The sequence below is a fragment of the Calidris pugnax genome, unplaced genomic scaffold, assembly GCF_001431845.1.
Source record: "Calidris pugnax isolate Ruff unplaced genomic scaffold, ASM143184v1 scaffold273, whole genome shotgun sequence".
NCBI classification, from domain to species: domain Eukaryota; kingdom Metazoa; phylum Chordata; class Aves; order Charadriiformes; family Scolopacidae; genus Calidris; species Calidris pugnax.
Genome location: NW_015094508.1, coordinates 8311185 through 8334325, shown reverse-complemented (window position 1 = coordinate 8334325; position 23141 = coordinate 8311185). Strand labels below are relative to the sequence as shown.

The following is a 23141-nucleotide window of genomic DNA, read 5'->3' as shown; positions in this document are numbered from 1 at the left end:
CATTTTAATTTTTTTTTAATATATTTTTTTTCTCTTTATGTTTTAAAAACGTATTTATTTATTTATTTATTTAGGCGGCGGTCGGCCCCCCTTCCCGGGGGGCCCGCCCCCTTTTTTTTTTTTTTTTTTTTTTTTTTAATAGTTTTTTTTATTTTTTTTTTTTTTTTTTTTTTTTTTTTTGATGTGAATCTTTTTGCTCATGTATCTCCCATGTCAATAACTGTGGGCTTACCTTGGTCATCGACTTCACTCCTATTCTCTGTGTTACCAGACGTGTATATTGCTACCTCCATTCTTTTGCCTGTTTACTTCTGCTCTAACTCTTTATGCTGAATTCTTCACCTGAAATGTCATACTCACCTCCATGGACATCAGTCCTGCTCTTAGTCCTCCTCCAAGCCCTGCTGGCTTCCAGGCTCTAGTGTGTGTGTGTGTGTGTGTGCCACACCTGAGAAACCCGAGTCATGGCTTTTGGTCTTCAGGAAACTTGGAAGGAAAGGACAGCCCCAGCCCCAAAGAACTTGCAGTTTTGATATAAGATAATGCAGAGATGGAAACAAGTAAGGAGAGCGTGGGGAAAGAGTACAAAGAAAGCAAAAGAGGTTATATTGCTGAGATACCTGAGCTAGCTTGGCTGCTGGAAGCAGACTGGCTGATGTAACATGGAGGTGCATGGATCCAAGTTATTTTACTCAAAATGCTGAATCTTTCTAATTTAAAAAAAAAACCAAAAAAAACCAACCAGCAACAAAGACACATATCCACTTTCAGCCTCAAGGTATTTGGATCTCCATTTTCTCCTTTATTTTTCCTTGTCACTTCTACAGCTGGCACAGAACAACACACACAGCACTTTAAAAAATGTGTTTTCAAAGTAGCTGTTTGCCTTGTACAAGTCACTAAATGGAGGAGATACAGTAGCAGGCAAGGTTAAGGTGATGTATTGCATCATTAAAGCAAGGAAATTTTTCTTCTTAGGGTTTAAGGGAGGATAATATTGTTGTAAAATAAATGGTAGAGACCTTGTGATTTTTATTTGATTGTTTTGTATATTATAATGCCTTAGAGCTGGTAGTCTTTTTAATTCAGGAATTAATGTGGAATGTCCTGTGACGTGTCAAAGTACAGGACCAGTTCTGTTGCTTCTGGCCTTAAAATTTATAGCGTCCTTGTGGTAGTATCATCTTAAAGTAATTCAGTTTCTAAAGTACTGTTGGTTTTTTTTTGTATTTAAGGTTTACAGCTCGACCATTAGTGGAGACCATATTTGAAAGGGGGATGGCCACTTGTTTTGCATATGGGCAAACAGGCAGTGGAAAAACCCATGTAAGTATTTCCTCCACATGTCAGCAATATACTTCTTTTTATGTATGATACACTTAGATAAGTTCTAATAAGTAACAAATACATAAGTTACACCTCTGTGATTTTTATAGTGTATTTTTGATTGACTGGTTTGTTGTTTTTTGGTTTTTTTGTAATTTAGACTATGGGTGGTGACTTTTCAGGAAAGAACCAAGATTGTTCTAAAGGAATATATGCACTTGCAGGTGAGATTTAATTGGTCTGTTTGACTTTTTTCAGATCACTTGGGATCAGTAAATTTTCTGCTCCTTGTTGTACAAAACATAAGGATCTACAGATTTTACATTACAGTGGAGCTTTGGTAACATCAAAAATAGTTCCTAAATATGTAGTCTTTACACAGTAAAATAAATTTATATATAGATTACCTAAAAAAGTGTAATAAATATAACAGGTGATTAATTAAATTTATACTTCGGGGTCTTCTGCATCTTCTGATGTGGCAGTATAAACTGCAATATTTTAGACTTGGTTTTCTGATCTTATCTGTTATACTTGCAAAATAAGAGAAATGCTTTAAAATAGACTGTTATGCACTAATGAGTCTTCATTACATAAAGATACATAACAAGCTTTCATTTTATTCTGGAAATGTATTCACAGCCCGAGATGTCTTTTTAATGCTAAAGAAACCAAACTATAAGAAGTTAGAACTTCAAGTATATGCAACATTTTTTGAGATCTACAGTGGTAAAGTAAGTACCTGATCTTTCTCTGAGGAAGGGGGAATTTGTTTTTCACAGACAAGATCTTGAGCTTGTCACATAAAAGATTTTTTTTTCCCCTCTTTGTACTAAAAGCTTTATTTCAAATAATTCCTTACACTTCCCTTCCAATCATGTTTTTCTGTGGAATGCTTTGCATATTTTGATGCGGGATTTGAAATAAAAGTGTTTTTTAAAGCTCCTCTTTAACTGTTCTGTTTCCCCCCCACTCCCTAAGGTTTTTGACTTGTTGAACAGGAAGACAAAGTTAAGAGTGTTAGAAGATGGTAAACAGCAAGTCCAGGTGGTGGGATTACAGGAACGGGAAGTCAAATGTGTTGAAGATGTTCTTAAGCTTATTGAAATAGGCAACAGCTGCAGGTATCTCCCATAGTTTACACCAGTTTTTTCATTATCCATTAAAGAATCAGAACAAGATTTTCTGGGGGTCCCTTCATAGTGATGGCGTTTTAATATGCAGTGGGTTTTTTGATGATGTTGGCTGCAAGTAAGGAATCTGCCTATCTTTTAAATAAAGATATTTAGAGTTTCTCTGTCTTGTAGAGAGAAGTAACTAATTTTTCTCCAGGATGTGAACTGCATGCATTATGTAAGCATTTTACTGACTTAAATTCGCATGATTTATAATCTGGAGTACTGCCAGATTCTTCAGCTCTAAAAGGCCTTGATATATAGTGACAGAGGTTAAGCATAATTCTTTTATTTTTTTTAAGAGTCCAGCTTCATTGTTTTTAAAATTAGCCTTGCGCATAGACTGCTGCCTGGTCAGATAAAGCCATCAGTGTTTTAGATGTAAACCCCATAATAATCTGAAATCTTTGAAGATCTGGTTATGCTTATTTTTAAAAGGGAGGCAAATTGTTACTAATCTTCCATTTCTGTTTGAAGAAGTGGAAAAAGAGGTATAATTGTACTATGTACATCCAATTATTAGGGTTGTATCTCTAGTGTCCTCAAGAACGTTAGACATGCTATCAACATACGTAAGAAAAAACAGGACTCTGACCTAAAAAAATTAACATTCTGAGGTTAGTGTGTTTAACATGTATGATCCTTCGCCTGTTCATATGTCCTCCCTTTTCTCCTTTTGTTTAAAGGACATCTGGCCAGACATCTGCAAATGCACACTCATCTCGAAGCCATGCAGTGTTTCAGATTATTCTCAGAAGGAAAGGGAAATTGCATGGTAAATTTTCTCTGATTGATTTGGCTGGCAATGAAAGAGGAGCAGATACTTCCAGTGCAGATAGGCAGACACGACTGGAAGGTGCGGAAATTAACAAGAGCCTTTTAGCACTCAAGGTAACTGAAATGTTTCCATTGCCTTTGAGTAGGCGGAAGCCTTCTGCATGTAATAACAATGACTACTAAAATGAGTGTTTTTACAGGCTTTGCTTGTCTACATTGCCTACTGATGTGACAGGTAAAATAATGTATTGATTTTTCCCCTAAATGCCTGAAGGAACACTTGGTAATTACTAAGTAGAAACATTGCAGGAACATTGTGCTATCAACTTAATTGTAGTTTAAAAAAAAACCACACCCAAAACCTCAACGAAAAGTCCCCCGTGGTTGAATTTGAATACTTTTCTGATATATATCTAAAATGGGACAACAGATGACTTACTTTAGTGCTCAAGGTCTGAAATGCTAACTGGAAATATTCTTGCTGATGCAAGTATTTGCTTCTTTTTAATAAAAAATGAAGTTACAACATATTTATTTACTGCTGTGAATGCATTCACTACAGCAACACAACAGCAACATATCCAGCAAGATCTACCAAATAGATTAAAATAACCCATGTAAGTTGGGGTCCATTTTTGACTACTCTTCTTTATAGCAAACTGTCTGATAGAGTCACTGTGCAGATTTTCATACATAATTCCATACACATCAAGAGAACTAAGAAATATTATTTAAATGTTCGTATGCCTTTTTTTGTTTGTTTTAGAATGCTCAGAAGAGGTTCAGTCTAAACAGGGAAATTAATTATGTGGTCTTAACTGGGGAATGTCTAGGAACTTATCTCTGTGGTTGGTTAGTTTTGCTTAGGTTTACTACTCTCAGCATCAGCACTGTGGGTTTATATGGACAATCTGAACCCCAAAATCACTGTGCTTACTTTTTTATCCCCAGTATAAGCTTGAGAGAAGACTCGTATCTGACTCTAAGCAGATTTCATAAAACACCTCGAAATTGTAGAGTATAATGTGTCATTCCAAAATTGGAGGGCATGTTGAAAAATTGGAAACTGCAGTTCCAAAACTGTGGCCTTATTTGATTTAGCGTCAAAGTAAATAATGTGAGCAATATTGTGTTGATGTTGCCACTTGTTTCCAAATGTAACTGAATAAAGCTGGTTTGGTTTTGGTTTTTTGTTTTTGTTTTTCAGTTTACTTGTTGATTTTGTACTGGCTAGTGCCTTCAGTGCAATACTTACACAACATACTTAGCTCAGCTCATTTTCATACAACTTGCCTTTCGAATTATAGCGAAAGGTTCTGCTGCTGCTATACTAGTGCTTGGGATTTAAATTACATGGGAAGGGGAAATAAAAATAATTGGAGGTCTTGCAGGGGTCTAAACAGTGGTGCAAGAAGATACAAATTTCTCAGTGATAAGTTAATCTGTCCCAAAAACATTGCACAGCCTTTCCCATTTGCATTCAAGACCCTTGAAGTCACTGTGAAGTTCAAGTTGAATGAGCGTGTCCTATAATCCTTTTATTAATAAGGAGATAGTCCAATCCTCATTTTTCAGGAGTAAGCAAACTAAAAATCATTACAGTAAATTCAAATATCTTATATTAAACTTGTTGGTTGCTGTGTCAATAATTCAACATACACGTTTGTTACTGGTTTTAGTTTGTAATGTCACTTGCTGAAAATCTGTTGCCCCTCTTCCTGTCTAATCTGCTTTTTTCCTTGTTTAAGTACAGTAGTAATGTACAAATTAAAAAAATTCAAAGAATGCACTGCCTTGCTCACCTTTAATTATTGAGTCCTTTTTAGCATTTGCGTGTGGAATTCACACTCAACAAGATTCAGTCTTTCTGTTTATCTGAGCTTTGTCCATTCTATAAAATTCAGCTGGTGAGTTTTTAAAATAATCACTTTAGTTAGAGGTGATTTGCCCGTCTATTTGTTCTGTTTTATATCATGGCAGTTTTATTCTGAGCCCATTTTTAGTTCTGTTTTATGCTGGTTTGCAGTGCTTTCTTGGTTTATCATCCCACAGTTTCTAGCCTGGCTTTTGGAAGAGGCTGTTTCTAGGAAATTTCAAAATGCCACAAGGATATGGCTGCAGCTGGCGGATTAGCTGAACTACTGTAGAACTATTCATGTAACACAAAAGCCATTCCATCTGTTAGTGCTGCTAAAGGCAAAGCTCTAATTTGAAAAGCTTTTGAAGTATGGTTGTTTGAAGAAGTTCAGTGTGTAGACGCGTTAAAACTGTACCAAGGAAGCCATGCATCTGAAGAGGTGCCTGTGTACAAGGGCAAAGGCAGAAACTGGAATTAATGATCAAAATATGACGACGACAATACCACCGCAGACATTTAAATTTAAACTGTCTTTGCCTAAGCAGTAATTTATCAGCTGATGTTAGAGCTCTGAGTGGGCAGAAGTGATGTTTAGATTAGTGTGATCTTGGTTTGCACTGTTGTACTTTGTTGCTGCTGTAACTTCTATAGTAATTTCATAATATTTACATCTGTGCTGTATTTCTTACTGGTACGCTCCAGCCGATTTCAAATATTAGTTTAGCCCCATACTCTTATGAGTGAAAGAGGAGACCTTACCCCTGTTTTTTCACAAGAAGAATATTTTAAAACAGGGAATTACTTGTATTTTCAAGTGCCTTCCAATACTAAGTACATCAAGAGAGAGCTATGCTTAATAGGCATGTCACCTGTGAAAGCTTTCAGAAAGCTTATTTTCTTCTGAGTTGTAAAGAAAATCAGTAGTAGAGACACAATCAAAGCTACTGTTTTTAATTGGCAGAGTTAACACGTGTCCCTGTCCATGCTGCTGCTGCTGGCAGAGGTTGTAGATCATTCAGGCTTTTGTGGCTGACAATCAGAAATAATTGTTAGTCTGGACATTTAACATCAACATTGATTTTTTTTGTTTTGCTTTGTTGTTGAATACCATAGATGTAAACATTTTGGATGAAATTCAAAATTAAAAAAGGATATAGGATCCTCTCTGTTGAACTTAGTGAGAAGTAAAAGCCTAACATTGGTAAATTTTAATGATAACTTAGAGAACAGCAACCTAACTAAGACATGTATTTTCTGATTGCATTTGAATTGCATTTTTATTATATTTATTCAACACATGTTAAGTGAAAATGTGTGAACCTGTTTGTTATTTCAGGAGTGCATTAGAGCCTTAGGCCGAAATAAACCTCATACACCCTTCAGAGCAAGTAAACTTACTCAGGTGCTAAGAGATTCATTCATCGGAGAAAACTCACGTACATGTATGGTAAGTTGACTTGGTTAACTGTTTGTTCTAACAATTACAAAGAGAAAAGATGCTGGGAATTTAGGCTTTTGAGTTTAAAATTGGTCACTTGCTATTGGCAATGTGTTGGATTTAAGTTTATCCACTGATGCTATTTGTGGAGTGAAAATTTCTTGCTCCCTTCTCACTTTATATTGGCCTTTCTTACTGCTCGTATTAATTTTCTAGGTAGGCACCTAGCTAGAAACACTTCCAGCTTGGGAAGGCTTTTTGTTTGCTTGTTTGTTTGTTTTTAATAATGTCTTAATTATATGAGAGTATTGTTTGTTGACTCAGAACTTTGGAAAAGGTTGTGTAGAGTGGAAGTACAGTGGTGAGTTAATATCTTTAAAAGACAAAGACAAATTTAAAGTTGGTGTCAAAGGCTTCAGAGTATGTGTTAGGCTGGAGGGGAAGTAGTTGGGATAGATGGGATGAATAGTTGTGTGTTGTATACATGAGCATTTGCATCAGTCTGAAAAGCAGAATTATTCTGTGAGATGGTGGAAAGGAGAGATAAAAGCATTGCTGTCCAGTCATTTTATTTGTGCATCCTTAGCATTTGTCCTTATGGAAATACAAACTCTCTGCAGTAGACACCAATTTCTAGGCTTGTTTGTTTTGGTTACTTTTCGCAAACTCCTTGGAATTAATTACTCCAGAGGCCAGAGGGGTCTGCAGACCACAACATGAAAACCATGGTGTTAGGGCAGCCTGGTCTTCCCTTTATCTGTTATGTATGGTTCTAATTTGAAAATGGTGGTAAAATAGCTCTTCTTATTAATCTTTTTTCTCCTTCAGTTTTCTGATGAAAAGACAGGATTGTTTTCTTTCCCACCGAGACATACCTGATCTAGTTGAAGATGTCCCTGCTCACTGTAGGGGGGTTGGACTAGATGACCTTTAAAGGTCCCTTCCAACTCAGAGTATTCTATGATTCTATAACTTCATAAATCCTATGCCGGATCAGAAAGCTAAATTGTGTATCTCTAGCTAGTGTACTGAAACTGCTGAGGAAAGTTTGAAAAGTTAATCTGTTAGAAATTACTCTCTGTGCTTAGAATACTTGTGAATATTTCATGAAGTTCTCACCATCACCTTTACCTCCTTAAAATGCTAAGAAGCTGTCTTTGTTTTGATGAAGCTTTTTTATTTAATTATTACTCTTCTCATAGAGTTGCCATAATATTTTTTCACTATTTAAATATGTGAGAATGCCATTGGGAATAATCTGTGATCTATAGGTGTTCAATTTCTGATAAAGCTTCCATTTCTTTGTTTTATGTTCAATATAGTTCTAAATTAAGGGGAAGATTTCCCTCTGAAAGCGAGTGGAAATATGCTAGAATTAGTTTTTTTTTATTTTCCCATTCACATAACTACAATCACATTGCAACTAAAATAAGAAGACCCTTTCATGATGAGATACTGCTTTTGAACTCATTCTTTTTTTACTTTTTCATGTAGTTTCTCAATACTGGGACTACTTGTGACATTGAGGTTTTAGTGTTTGTTTACACATAATTTTTATCAAGAATTTCATCAGCAAAATTTTTAAGAGACTGATGTGGGAAGAAGAACACTTGGGTGGTTGTAGCTTAATTGAGAGGACGTAGGGAGAGAAAAGAAAACTGCTGTGCATCTTTACATTTGTTTCAATTGAGCTCTCACATTTGTAGCACTTGTTTGTGTGATAACTGGATGGATGCAGAATAGAGCTGCCTGTCTAAAGATCTGAAAGGTTTCTGAACAATATATATTGAATTGAGGGACATGTTGGAGCCACCTTACCCTGGAATTACCTCCAGTTCCCTTCAGTGCCCAAGTGGTGGGAATAGTGAATAAGCATATGTAGCTTCACCTCTATAAAACACTTCATTTTAATTTTATGTTTCCTTTTATCGTTTATGGATTTCCTGTTGCAATTTTAAAAATTACATCTTTAGGAATGGAGCATTCTTTTCTTTGTATAAGGTTCAAGTATGATTTGTTAAGTTTTTTTTTCAAATTTCAGAAAAATATTTTGAAAATACTTCATCATGTGGGCAGTTATGACTAGGATCTGCTGCATTCTAAAGAAATTCAGAGACATACAGTCAGCATAAATAGGTGGTTTTGAACTTTATTAGTCATTGCAGTTTTACTGAAGTTCTTGTCCTTAAGTAGTTTCAAAAACCATTTAAAGTTGTTTTTGAAGAGTTAGATAGTAGGATAATATATCATCATTTGAAATTAGCAAGGTGGCTGCATAGAATAGTCTCATTTTTTAACCAGTGCTGCAGTCACAGCTGAAGTGCCAGACCACTCAGACCTCCAGGGCTGGGAGCAGGAACCTGCAGGCTTCAGTATCCCACTGTGATGGCTTATAAGCAATGTAGACATGTCCGAAATAGAAAGAATGGTAATTATGGTACTTAAAGATATTCCTGTCCCTAGATAGCAGAGCTTTTTCTATCCTCATTTGGAATTATGAATGAGGAGGTGAGTGACAGAGAGGTCGGAGTCCAGGCTTGTGCTGTGTGTGGGATGCTCTGAACGTGGAACCGACAGAAGAGATGCGCGCATCTTTGATGTTGAATGGGTTTGGAAGGGTTTTAGGAGCTTGTAGATTTTTTTTTTTTCAATTACCACCCAGAACACTTTTGTAAAGACACATGTAATCTATATGGTCTTTTTAAGTCTAAACTTGTTGCTTTCATTACTAATTGATGTGTACCAGTATTAGAGCTTTAAACTTATGTCTGTATGGTAGGCTCTTTCAGCTTTCTCCCTCCCACCACATACTTTTCCTTACCCCCCAGTAGGAGAAACTCCTCTCAGGATGACTGCCTGTGCTTTTGTACAGTAATGTCAGCAGCAGGGTAGAAGAGAAGATCAGGATTATCTAATCTTCATCAGTTTCAGTCTCCCGATGCTGTGCTGCCACAAAAAATGGTAGTATGTAGGATTATAGAGGTGTTTCTCCTGGGTAATGTCTTTATAGCTCTCCTGAAAGAAGCACAGGTGACAAAATTGGACTAGTAAGAGAAGCTAGGACAAACAACAATGCCACTGTTACCTGGTCACAGTTAATATTTTTGCTGAGTGCTGGAAAGAAGGTGTGGTCTTGAGGGTATTTTATTTAAGTGGAAAAGGATAAACCTATAGATTGCAGATATGTCTGATAAGTTTACCATCAAGTATTGTTTACAGACAACTTCTAATTGAGAGAAAAAAAATCCTTACTTGGAAAAATAGTTAAACACATGAGTTAAACACATGCTTTTCTTTAATACTATTAAGTACAGTTTTGGACTGTGGCCAAAATAGTTCTCTCAAATCAGTATACAGTCTGCTTGAATGGACAACAGACTACAAATATATGTAAAAAAAAAAATAATCTGGTAATTGTTTGCAGTATATATTAGACTTACTTTCTACTCAGTTACATACTTCCCTTTTTGAGGAGTCTATTTTTTCAGTTAGAATTTTGCATTTACATATTATGTTACCAAGACAGTCGGGGGGGAAATTTCCGGAATTTCTATGAATTCTTAATGTTCCACATATGGTTAAAAAATTAAATTGAAGATTTTACTTGAAATGACATTGTGTAAGGACAGGTGTACATAGCAGACAGTTTTTGTAGATGATCTTAAATGATAATGGAGATTAAAAAAAATAAAGTTTCATCCATACGAAGTGATTTATTAACGTGTGGCTTGTTTTCTCCAGATTGCTACCATTTCTCCAGGGATGGCATCATGTGAAAACACTCTAAATACATTGAGATATGCAAATAGGTATGGAAAATGTTATTGCTTATAGCTATATCGGCTGTTGATCACTGACACTTGAATAGTGCTATTCCATGATGTATATTTTAGCTACCTGAATAATTTTATCATACTCGCATTTCTCAATAAGATTAAAACCAAATTACTGATGCAGGCTCACATCTACTTTAAATTGTCACTTTTTGGAACTATTACAAAAGAATCAATAGAGACTGCATTTAAGGCGTTATCCAGAGGTGGATAATGAGTATTGCAAGGAATGTGGGAGATGCTCCTGCTCTGGAGGCACCATCTCTTACATGAGGGGTAGCTGGTGTTCATGGTGATTCCCTGGGGCGTTAACTGATACAACTTTCTACCAAGTGACTTTTAATTTTTTTTCATCCCCTTGGTGGAATTGCACGCAGTTGCCTGTCTGTATTATATATATATCTATCTACATATATATGAAACTTTAAACTTCCCAACTTCAGGCAGATATCTGAGACTTTAGTCTCAGATAGAGACTTTATAAGTATAGAGACTATATAAGCAGCACCTCTGAGACCTGTACAGCTCTCTGGAAGTGTTCACCCTCTTCAGTGAGTGTGAAAGGAGCCTTCTCCTGCTGCAGTTCTCCTTTAATGTCTGTGGAGATGGGCTGATCAGGTCCTGGGTGTCCCTGCAGCCAGACCTGTGACCCAGAGACCCCCACCAGGCTTTGCTACAGAGAACAAAGGAGGCAAACAAGCCTCTGGGCCATCAGAAACCCTGGTTTTGGCAGAAGAGGCTACCATCTAGTGGCCTGTTTGCCCCAGTGAAAAATGGGATGGAACCAGATCTGCTTTTGTGTGGCTGGGCAGCCCAGCCGGTGGCCAGTTAGGCCACTGCACCTCTCCTTACCCGAATCTGTCTGTGTGTAGATCGAGGGAGCTGGTAGCAAATCTGCCTGGTTTGGACCAGTCTTTGTGGTTTCCTTCCTGGTGAGAAGGAGGCATCTCCTATCCTGCTTACAGAAACATAACGGGGACCTTACACGTTCATCAAGACTCGCTGGATCTTTTACCCCATATAGAATACACGTTGCTGAAATGACTCCAGAAAAAGATGCTGCAAAACTAATTAAGCGCCTGTTTCTAGTATACTAAATAGTTGTGCTGCGACTGTTTCTTCCTCTTGGTGTTAAATTTGTGTGTTGTTACGGAGTAAATGCCTGTCACTGTGAAGTGGCTTGATGTGCTTTGTGTAGTATTTCAGTTTTTTCTAGCAACACATCACTTTCATTGTACAGTTATTTCTTAGGTGCTGGACACCAGTGTGTGGGCAGTGTAAGAGAGGGAGAGCAGAACAGAATTTAAAGTTTTGTAGCTGTAGTGGTTTTATATTTTAGAAGGAACCATTTAGTGGAATATTGAATGTAGAGGAAATTTTGTTAACTGCACTAACTGGAATCTGGAATTACTCTTCTGAAAACACTGCTTTTATAGTCCCCTGCAAAGTTGCAGCGCTGGCTTTGTACAGTTTTATTAGTGAACTATAACACTGTTTGCATAAGATTTAAATATATTGGTACACTTGAGTTTTAACAGAAAAATGATTTTATAGTTAAACTACTAAAGAAGTATGCTAAACAAAGAGTTGTCATTTTAACTGTGTTTATGAGAACATTTTCTGTTAATTTGCTGCTGTATTTTGCTGCTGCAGAGTAAAGGAATTTGGAATTAGTCCTTCGGACATTCCCTTCTCACAGGGTAGTGGCAGTCGCTCTGATCTCTCTCCTTCCTATGAGTATGACGACTTTTCTCCTTCAATCACCAGGTCTACTTCATTCTATACATGGAATCTTTATTTTTAAGTTTTCTTTTTGGCTATGTAATTTTACAGACCAACCTTTCATTAGTCCCCTTACCTTGAGTCACACATATTTTGTTTTTTTATTTGTTTGGCAGGTGATGGTTCTGCATGATCTGCAATCATCTTCCCAGTATTTTGTTCACCCTCCTTAAACATCCACACTCTGTATCCAGGCTTGCTAGTTTCCTTCATACATTTTTTTTTTTTAAATGGTGATGTCACCTTTGTACATCTAGTGGACCAAATCTGGCAAGTCTATGTTTAGGGTAATTTGAATATCTCTAATTTAAAAAGAAAACAAATTTAATACATATATATTTTCTAAAATTTTTCGTCACTCTGAATGTGAATGAAAAACACAGTAGCAAGCGTGTGTTGAAAATAAGTTGTAAGTGCTAGTTGAAAAAACATTTTTCTTTTTCAGAAAATGAAGAATGTGTTCTAAAACTTGCTATACTTGCAAACTTTGATGTGTTTGTTTCATGAACTTGCTTTTTCTTGACAGAATCGTTATCAATCTTTTAAACTCTTTTCATGCGGCAAGAGCCTAACATTTTAATAAGAAATTTTCACCTTTGAAATTATTTTAGTTAAAAGATCCATTAACTCTCTGGTATACCTGCTTGCATATTATTATTTCCTTCAAAATTCTTGGTGGATTTCCTTATAACAGCTAGCAGGGTACCAGTTGACTGACTTTTTAAAAGCAGAATTGTGTGCACAGAAAAAAAAAGATGCTCAGGTTTAGGGTGCCGAATGAACTTTTCTTTCAAATATTCCTCATTCGTAAGGACTTAATATTGAGGGTTTGGAGATTTTTGCCCTCTTAACTGTTAATGAGTAGTAGGATTTCAATCAGAAAATGCCTCTTGCTAGAAGATGGACTGTAATCCACCTGCATGTAGTTGAACTTCGATGGTCCATGCTTTCTAGGAGTTGGACTAACATCTTCTTGTCATTGGAAGTGCACTAAATTTGTGAAGCTGACATCACCATCATCCTTATTAAATGAATTAATTGTGCATAAACCCATAGAGCTTTGTTTTTGGTTGTGACTCTTTTGCACAGGAAGTTACTAATTTACAAACGAACCATTTTCTGCTCGTAGGGTGAAGGAACTGACGGTGGATCCTACCGCTGCAGGAGAGATCCGTCCCATTATACACCACACTTCCAGTCAGATCGAAGACTTGGAGACACAGTGGGGTGTGGGAAGCTCTCCTCAGAGGGATGATCTCAAACTCCTTTGTGAACAAAACGTGAGTCATTTACAGCATTACACGGAAGGAGATGATGATAAATACAGTGGTAGAACAAATCCAGAGTAGTGTGTATTTGTAGCCTGTTAGCAAGATCATTGAGAAAAATCTGCATGCCTCTTCACCTTTTCACTTTATGGTCCTGTGTTCATTCCCATACAAAAGAAAACCAAAACCAAACTCAAAACATTTCTTGAAGGCTGAGAGGATAATGTTTTACTTTTCCTTATCTTCCTTGCTGATTAGGGTTTTTAATGGCTACGCAGCGTCTGCCATAGGCTCTGGCATTGTTTCGTGTGTGTTTTTCTCCAGTAGAGCATCATCTTTTTTGGGGCAGTTAGAAATATCCTGTTTTGTTTAACACTCTTGTGTTTTTGAGCATTATTTTTCCTGCATGCAACAACCATTTCAAGTGACTTTGCCTTTCTCAGCATTTACAAATCTGGCCACCCATCATTCCTCTTCCTGACAACTGATTTTCATGGGGTGACCCCAGTGCACTGTTTGGGAGAGAGCTAGATCATGTTCCCAGCATGTCTCCTTGGGCGGCAGGAGTGGGGAGCTGAGGCACCTTCTAAAGGGTGTTTTCCCCTCATTGCTGATTATTGGCTCTAGTCCTGGTTCATTTAAATGTTCAGCGGCGATTAAAACTCGATTTGTGAAAATTCTGATGAAAGAAAGAAAAGAAAAATCCTTACTATCCTAGCTTATTTTTTGCAAGACTCTCTGCTTTCTCAGACACATCTTCGTGAGTCTGCTGTAGTCTGCTTTTAGTAAAGGCTCTTCTTCCAGAACTTTGGTATGTAAGAACATGCTAGGGATTCCTAGAGCTTCCCACTGGACAGTCCTTGCAGCCAGAGGTCCTTTCATATTGTACTTTTTCATTGTTCATGTGGAATTAAACAAAGCTTTACAATATGTTTTAAAAAATATTTCAAAGGCATCGTAGAAAGAAGTATACTGTCTTGCTAAAACGTTAATTACAGCCTACCTAGCACTTTTCCCCCGTGATTGTTAACTGTTAATTTCTAAAGAAGCCCTGTTTGCCTCACTTTGTAAGTCCACGTTATGCATTCTTCTAATGTATTGATCACTATATGCATTTTAGATTTCTCACTTTACATTTGTTATGCTTTTTTTTCCCCCAAAGGATTAATTTAATTTTGATTTCCTGATATGTATTGAATGTAATTGCTGTTCTCTTTTTTTTTTTTTTAAATAGTTGTCTGTCAATTGCACTACGCTCAACAAAAAGCCCGACAGAAAACCGGAGTTTTCTGTAGGCCTTAAAACCTACAAGAAATTAGAATTCTTCCTTTGTGACTTCCTCTTCCCACTATTTTAATTTGTTTTTTCAACGTGGATTATTCTTTTTTCTGGTATTCACTTGGATTAATGGCTGGAAATTTTTAGTGAATATGAATTATATTTAACACTGTGAACATTTTGAATTTATTGCCCTCTCTGCTTATTTCTGGAGATTTTCTTGTTAGAAGTATTAAATTCTATTTTTGACATGTTCTGCCTTCTGCATATTTCTCCTCATGTTCTGTGATGAAATGGGTCACATTCAATATATTTCCTGTAGCCACATTTCTTTCCAGACTAACAAGCTTAACTATTGTTTTTAGGAAGAGGAAGTTTCTCCACAGCTGTTTACTTTCCATGAAGCTGTGTCACAGATGGTAGAAATGGAAGAGCAAGTAGTAGAAGACCACAGGGCTGTCTTCCAGGTAAAAGAGGGAGCTCTGCTTTGTTTTATTCTAATCCAGGAATTTGGGTTTTCCCAATGAAAGTGCATACTCTTGAACATGTAGGATATCATCTGGTCATTCTGCTCCTCTCAGACATTCCTAAATTGTTTTACTATGCTAAGACCATTGTAGCAAACAACTAGGGACAGATCCCATAAGCACTAATCTTTGTCTTCAGTATGAAAGAGAACCATATTTTTATATCTTCCCAGAAAATAAGTAAAATTTTCTTTTTCTTCTCAACAAACATTCCTAAATAGACTGTATTCATTGTAAGAAAAGTTGCTGTTTTCTCTTTACTATTTTTACTATTCACCGTATTTTCTGTTGTAGTTCCTTTCCAGCATTAGTGACTGTATGTTGGTTTTTTGTTTGTTTTTCTAGTTTACCCAGATTGGTCTTGAAATTTTCGATTTCACTGTCTGATCTCTGCCAGTATTCCTGTGCCAGAGCTGGCGATTAACAGTAATATCTCTGTCAGCACCGTTTCTGTTTGGTCCTGTCCCTCTAGGATACTGCAGTGGTCCCTCCAAGTATCTCATCCGAGTATGCTTTTGTGACATCTCCTACTGAGATCCAGCAGGAAGCACGTATATTTCTGACTGCCTGTTTGCTTCCCTCTTAGAGATAACATAACATTTTCACTTGCTGCTAGGTCAGGGTCTTTGGAAGGAACGCTGCCCATGCCGTGTAGTGCCACGGAGCCTTTTACATTCACAAAATAACTTGCAGTAATAAGTATGAGATACTAGTTTTGAGAAGGAAATGTGAATTTCTTCTGTTTGTCACCGTAGAGTGTTTCAGCAGGCTGTCTGTTTGGCACCTCCGCTGCCAGAGAACAGCAGAGTGCCAGACCTATAGGGAATACACACATCGCCTCAATTTAGGTATCTAACTTAGTGGAACGTTGATGTGTGTTCATAATACAGCAGGATGCTGTTTCACAACAGATGTAGAGATTTAGTTGTTATGAAACATTAGCCCTGAAGTAAAATAGGCAGAAGTGTGAAGTCATATGCCATATGCCATAGCTAACGCTTGTGGCTTCTGGAGGGACAAACTGCATAGATTTGAGATGCTGCTGCCTCTGTATGTCCATCTGGCCTTCTGCTGGAGATCACTGCTCCTCCCAGCAGTCACTGGAAGGAAATGTGTCTTGTTGGTTTATGCCGTGGGTGGGGATGGGCAGCACCAATACAAAATCTACCAGCTGCACGAGGAAGAAGTTGTCCTCTTTCAGCTTCCACCCGGAAACTGCTGATACAAAAAAATCCTTCCCTGAGAAAAATGTCAAAAATAGATCAATGGAATGAGTCGTGCTCTAGAGGTGTTCAGCTCCCTTTGTGTCTTGGATGTGTGAGTTTACATTAGATGAGATTAATCCTATCCCAATGAGAGCTCCATCTGTCCTGAAAGCCAAAAACATGCATGGGGTTTGGACTATGCTTTCAATATTACTTGAGCTACTGAGCACAGAGGGTAAGACTTAATTTTAGTATTTCAGGCCCAGCGTGCCTACAACCGTCAGCTTCTTTCTTCTCTAAAATCAAAGCATTTCCAATGGGATAGGTTCTTTGCATGGATCTGTAAGCTTTAAGCTCCTGGCTGCAGTCTTCTTTGCTGCAAGATTTTTTTTCCGTTCTTTTTTGTAATATTCAGAACACAAAGGTGCCTAACAGCTGCTTTAACCAACCTTTACTGTACTGTAATCTGTCTGGGGAGTTAGCTCATGCAATAGTGAGCTTAAAATAGCTCCTCTTTTATACAGCTTCTCTCAAAACTGGTTTTGATTATGGACAGAATTATCTTGGCTCCCTGGTTATAGTAATGATACTGTGTGGGTTCAGTTAAAGTTCACTCACACAGCTAAGATTTACATGCATCTGGAGCAACAGTGTGTGCCAGTAGTGACCTTGAGAGCAGGGGAGGAATGAGAAACACAAGTTTCACATCCTGAAGCACATCCTGACAAAAAACAGAACACAGCCTGGGAACTGAAACTTGCCTTGGTGGCAGAATGCCCATTATTGTGATAAGATCAGTACAAGGTAAAAAATGTTTTTTCTAAGTGCATGATTGGGCACTACTAGGGGAGTGGGTTTTGGTCTTGGCGTGTGTGAGTTTCTCTGTGTGGCAATAAAGTGGATTCGCTCACTGCACCATCTGCGAGTCCGTGATTTCTTCATACCCCACAATACTGGGATTATAGTCAGAGACAACCAGCCCGTACTTAAAACTGGAGCCTGACTTCAAAGTTTGATACAAGCCTAAGGGGACATAACTGTGATATAAAGTTCCATTCTTTTAGTAGTTTCTCTGAGTTTCCTAGCTTTACAGCCACCTAATGTTCTGAACTTGAAGAGAACTGGGATAGCTGGGGTTTACCTGTTGCTGGTACGACCACTGGAATTAAGAAAACATGTAGAAAATGTAGAAATGTACATCAGTTTTGTAGAAAACATCAATTTTGCTGAATTAGGAATAGGATTTCATTTGAAGATTAAAATCTGTTATCTTGACATGACTAGGCAGTAGAATGTGGTCATCTTGAGAAAAGGTTTAATTCAGCTCTTTCCCTTGAAACTTGCTGATGTATTTAGCTGTCTTTTTTTAACTTTTTATCTAGGAATCTATTAGATGGCTGGAAGATGAAAAAGCTCTTCTTGAGATGACAGAAGAAGTTGACTATGATGTGGACTCTTATGCTACCCAACTTGAAGCAATTCTAGAGCAAAAAATTGACATTCTGACCGAACTTAGAGGTAGATTGCTTTTGATCACTTTTGTGTGTGTTACTAGCAGCGTGTTCCCATACGCCACGGAGACTTGCAGTAGTACTGACGAGAAAAAACAAAGAGTGTGGTTATGTTTTAGGGTCTTTTTTCCCCTTATGATGCCCTGCGATGTCCTGTGGAAGGAATATTTATTCTGCTGCCTAAGAACAAGTTCACACCTGTGCTAAGTTCATCCTAGTTTAAAGGAAAAAATCTGCTTTACCTCCATGAAGCATAAACTTATCTTGCAACTTTCCTTTTCTTTTCCCTTGTTCCAAAACAATAAAGGAAGGAAAAAGAAAACCCAAATGAACTATACGAAGAAAGAAGGTAATGCAATGAGGAAAAAGTAGTAGGAACTCCCAGTTCCTGCTCTGTTACATTCTGCAGTGTAGCAAGGAGCCTGCTGTCATTTTTAAGGCTGTGCTTAACAGGGGCATCAAGCTACGAGTAGCTTGGTTGTTGGCTTACTTTTTTCTTCAGCAGCCTTTCTGTCTGAATTTTGTCAGCCTCCCTTCCTTGAAAAAACAGACTGCAGATAATTCTTAGTGCCTAAAATTGACTCTTCCACTTGTCTTCTAAAATCAGCCTGTCAGCTTGGTACTTCATGGAGGTGAATTTTTCATTTTAGTTTCTGTAACTGGGCCCCAAGAGACATGCTGTACTGGTGAAAATTTAAAGGTGGGGGTGCAAGCAGAGGGGTGGTTATTTGGTTTTTTTATTTTTAATCCATGTTAGAAAACTCCTTTTAAGATAAAAACTACTTTTTACTCAATCTGAGTGTCAGCTGTAAGTTAGAATAATACATCAAGCAAATCAGATGTGGCCTGCTTGCCTTGTAAGTGCGCATTGGCACCAGTGTACTTTAGCACAGAATTGGAGGTACTTTGCTTTTTGTGATGATGGTTCCTCTTCAGGAAAAAACAATTTGAGATCCCAGCAGTGGAAAAACACAGGTTAGATGACTCCCTGTTCTTCAAAAACTTATTAGGTATTGCTTTTGAAACAAGGTACTGGAGGTAAGAGATCCTTGCATTTTTACAGGCAGCGTGATACAGGTATAGCTTTACAGGAGGGAAGAACTATTAAGTCAAAAATTCTTTTTCCCGGTGTCTTCTGTGTTCTGCTCATGGCACGTAATGGTCACTGAATATTTCAGCTTTTATTCCTGTCACTTGGGGATTGACACCTTTATGCTGTCACTTTAGTTTCCTTCTACCTGCTCTTGGGCATATTACTGGGGAACGGAGTGGGACAGAAAGAGTGCCACACTTCCTTTCTCAGATTTCTCCCATTCTCATTACACTTATGATGAAACGAATGATATATTTATGTATTTACAGTCAGTAAATTCCAAAATTAAATCACAAGTGCTTTTCACATTCATAGAAAAGCAGGGGGGAGTAGAATTTACTCTGCTGCGGTGCTAAAATGTACAGAAGTGACTGATGGTACACTGAATGCAATTTTGTGTGCCTCTTGGGGATGGTTTGGAAGGTGCTGGGAAGCAAAAGGATGTATGTGGTGTGTGTCTCCCCACGCTCTGTAAGTGAGAAGCAGGATTTAAGTGTGAACAGGTTACAGGCTGGGAGTGCAGTTGTGCGGTTTCCAAACCTATCCTGCCTGGAGACAGGGGTAGCATCTAAGAAGGGACTAAGTTGCTAAGCAACCTGTTTGTCTGGTGAGTATTGAATTTAAGCTTATCTCAATCCTCTTGTAGTTTGCAGCATCAGCTATTTTTGTGGAGGCATGCTCTGTGTTGCGCGTCGGGGCCGTGGTGTGGAGCATCGGGGCTTAGTTTCAAGATCTGCATTGAGCACGGGCTCATCAGTACTCATTCTCTCTTTTTTCATTAAAGATAAAGTGAAATCTTTCCGGGCAGCTCTGCAAGAGGAGGAACAGGCCAGTAAACAGATCAACCCGAAGAGACCGCGTGCCCTTTGAAATGGGCCTTTGCTGCTAAAGGCTTCCACGAACCCGTACTGCTGTAGCACACACTTGTTACAAAACCCAGCGGCTGTAAGAACTCAACTACTTGAAAGTGTGAAAATGTTAGAATTGTCTGTGGAAATGTCCTCTTTCTTATTCACCTGAATGACATTTTCAGTTTTGTGTGAAATGCTCCTATGATGTCTACAAAATGCTTCTAGACCAGACAGCACAACCATGCAGGGTTCAGATCTGTGAAGCACTTTGTCTAAAATAGTTCATTTATTTAAATTGTGAATTTATGTTTGGGGAATATTTGCCACGTTTTTAATAATGGAGGTAAAACTGTGGCCGTTAAGAAGTCGCAGTATTTCCTTTTGACTATGTTCAGTTTTGTTACAAAAACCAGCTGTGCAGTTTTAAAATTGTGTTTGCGTGCATGCACACCTCACTCGTGGTGGTACCTAACTTCTACAGACAGCTGTGCTCACCTCTTCCCATTCTGTGCCTTGATGAAGGCCACTTAGACCCTAAACATCCTCTTTCTGAAGCACAGCTTTAATGAGCAACATTCCTTATTTGTCAATATAAATTACTTTTAGTGTGTGTACATTTTTAATGCGTTTTGAGACTTTTCTTTTTTTCTTTTTGGTGGCTAGTCTCATTTCACAGGACGTGCCATATCATTTGAGCAGAAACTGCAAGAGCTGTTAAGAGTGGACAAACAGCTGGACATTCCATCCCTGTAAAAATCTGGAATCTAGATTTATTTGAATACCATGCTGAATGGTTATATAATTCTAACATTTCTCTCTGTTAAAAAAGAAAAAAAAAAAAAAAAAAGAACAAAACCCCACAAATATAAATTAGTTGATGTATAATAAAGGGTAATGTTTAAGTACTGAGGAGAGTTGTATCTTAGGGTAATGCAGATGTACAGTATGTGGTATGGTTGTGATCATGCTGTCAGAGTAAAGGTACGATCTCACCTTTGCGTGTGGACAGGACAACTGTCACAAAGTTCAGGGATCGAGCTAAATACGTATGTAACCGGCCTTTCACATACTGTTAAGATTTGGCTTTTGATGCATGACAAACTTACATGTACATTAACCGTAGCTTGCAGGTAGTTTGAGTAGCTCTGTTGCTTTTTAAAAAAAAAAAAGTGGCTAATACCTATTTTTCCCTTTGTACAGTGCCAGCAGCTGAAAAGTGGGGTGGAGTTACATCATTTGGGGATTCTGCACAATACCTCTACCTAGCGCTCATGGAAATCCCATAAGTACCTGAATTCTTACAAATGGGGCCATGTGTATCAGCACTTTTTAGGTGGTGGCACTGGAGTTATTTTTGCAAGTCAGTGTCCAAAAAAAGATTGACCTTTTATGTAAGAACTTCTTGTCAGATGAAGAATTGTAGACCTCTCTAGGAGTTCTCCCTGTTTCCAGGAGTTTGTATCAGCAGACTTTCCCTTGGAACTGTTTAAAAATTACTTTTGGAACACGAGCTTGTTCGTCTGTGCCAGGCTGGAGGGAAATCAAGGGAAGGCAATGAAAAGAGAGTTTAATGAGCCAGGAATTCTTGTAGTGTTTAATGTTTGTATCTCCCATAGAAAGGTAGGCTATGGGAAGCTCTTGTCGCTTCATGGTTAAAAATTAAAAAAAAAAAATCCTCCTGTGTGTAAACATGAAAACTGAAACAATGTAGATTTTACATAATGTGTTTAATAAATTAAGCTATTAAATGAACTACAGATGAGAATTTATTTCTATGAAATTTCTGTTGTGCTTTGGGAAGGGTTTCATTTTGTAACCACATTGGAGTTACACTTTGGAAAAGGCCTTTGATTTCAGAGTAAGTGTTTTCTTCTGGAGCTGGCTCTCCTGTACCAATGTGTCATACAGGAAGAGGTTCCCCAGAGCACTGTCCTGACTTTAGTTTGGCAGCAGGCCTTAAAAGAAACATCACACATCTTTCTGAGCATTTGTTTAAGAACTTCATCCATCACAGTTTAAAGGTAAAAACCAATGAAATAGAAGGCAGCAGCTTTTGTTAGCAGGTGATAGTGCAGGTTATCACGTAATACCAGCGGGTTTCTTTGAAGCTGCTCTAGAGAAATAGAATCATAGAATCATTGAGGTTGGAAGAGACCCTTGGGATCATCAAGTCCAACCATCTACCCTACTCTACAAAGTCCTCCCCTACACCATATCCCTCAGTACCCCATCTAAACGTCCCTTAAACACAGCCAGGGATGGTGACTCAACTCCCTCTCGTTCTATTGTTAATTACCTGTGAGAAGAGACCAGCACCAACCTCTCTACAGCGTCCTTTCACGTAGTTGTAGAGAGTGATGAGGTCTCCCCTCAGCCTCCTCTTCCTCATACTAAACAGCCCCAGCTCCTTCAGCTGCTCTTCATATGATTTGTCTTCTAGGCCCTTCACTAGTTTCGTTGCCCTCCTCTGCACTCGCTCCAGCACCTCGATATCTCTCTTGTATTGAGGTGCCCAGAACTGGACACAATACTCCAGGTGTGGCCTCACCAGTGCTGAGTACAGGGGGACAATCGCCTCCCTACTTCTGCTGGTCACACTATGCCGTTGGCTTTCTTGGCCACCTGGGCACACTGCCAGCTCATATTCTCATAATCTTACTTTCTAAAAAGCCTCTGAAGAGCAAGGCATCCTACGTGAGAAACACGGCCTCTGCCACTCTTCCTCCCTGCAAGCCTGGAGCCACAGCCAGGCTGTGCTTTACACCGGCTGCCAAAGGTGACCAGGGGAAGGTCAGAGCCAGGCAGACCCATTTCAGCAGCTTTTTGCTAAGCCTTGTAAGTGAACTGTGTCCTGTCAGGTAGGGGACGCGAGCTGAAATTCCATCTGCTTTTTCTGGGGACTGTTAGGAGACAGCCTTTGTGACACAGCCTGCTGTGGAGGTCAGATCTGCTCCCACACGGCTGGTTACAGAACTGGAATTGCTGCAGCCCATTGCTGTGATGGACTGGAATTACTCCAACAGGACTCAGACAAGATTATCTTTGTTCCTGTCCTGTAAAACAAGTATTGAGGAAATGTGACACGAATCTCCAGCGCTTGTTCCTTCAGCATTAGTCTCAGCATATTGCTGTGGCTACCTGCCTCACTCGTAGATCGGTCCTCTATGCAGTGAGGCAGCACTAGAATCAATTACATCCTAAAATTAAGGAGCACTTCAG

General features: G+C 38.4%; 1 protein-coding gene across 5 annotated transcripts in view; it reads left to right on the top strand.

Moving 5' to 3' along the window:
- KIF2A (kinesin heavy chain member 2A) overlaps positions 1–21674 on the top strand; it is a 53895-nt gene extending 32221 nt beyond the window's left edge. For 2 of the 5 annotated variants that reach the window (XM_014964983.1, XM_014964980.1), the window contains exons 10-21: positions 1236–1326; positions 1487–1550; positions 1969–2060; positions 2308–2450; positions 3188–3392; positions 6473–6583; positions 10316–10383; positions 12061–12174; positions 13319–13469; positions 15101–15202; positions 17850–17985; positions 19856–21674. In XM_014964983.1, coding sequence (XP_014820469.1) covers positions 1236–1326; positions 1487–1550; positions 1969–2060; positions 2308–2450; positions 3188–3392; positions 6473–6583; positions 10316–10383; positions 12061–12174; positions 13319–13469; positions 15101–15202; positions 17850–17985; positions 19856–19941 — 1363 coding nt within the window. In that variant the 3' untranslated portion in view covers positions 19942–21674. The remainder of the gene's footprint in view (positions 1–1235; positions 1327–1486; positions 1551–1968; positions 2061–2307; positions 2451–3187; positions 3393–6472; positions 6584–10315; positions 10384–12060; positions 12175–13318; positions 13470–15100; positions 15203–17849; positions 17986–19855) is intronic. The other 3 variants (XM_014964985.1, XM_014964984.1, XM_014964981.1) reach the window with 2 other exon arrangements.
- Positions 21675–23141: the final 1467 nt, after the last annotated feature.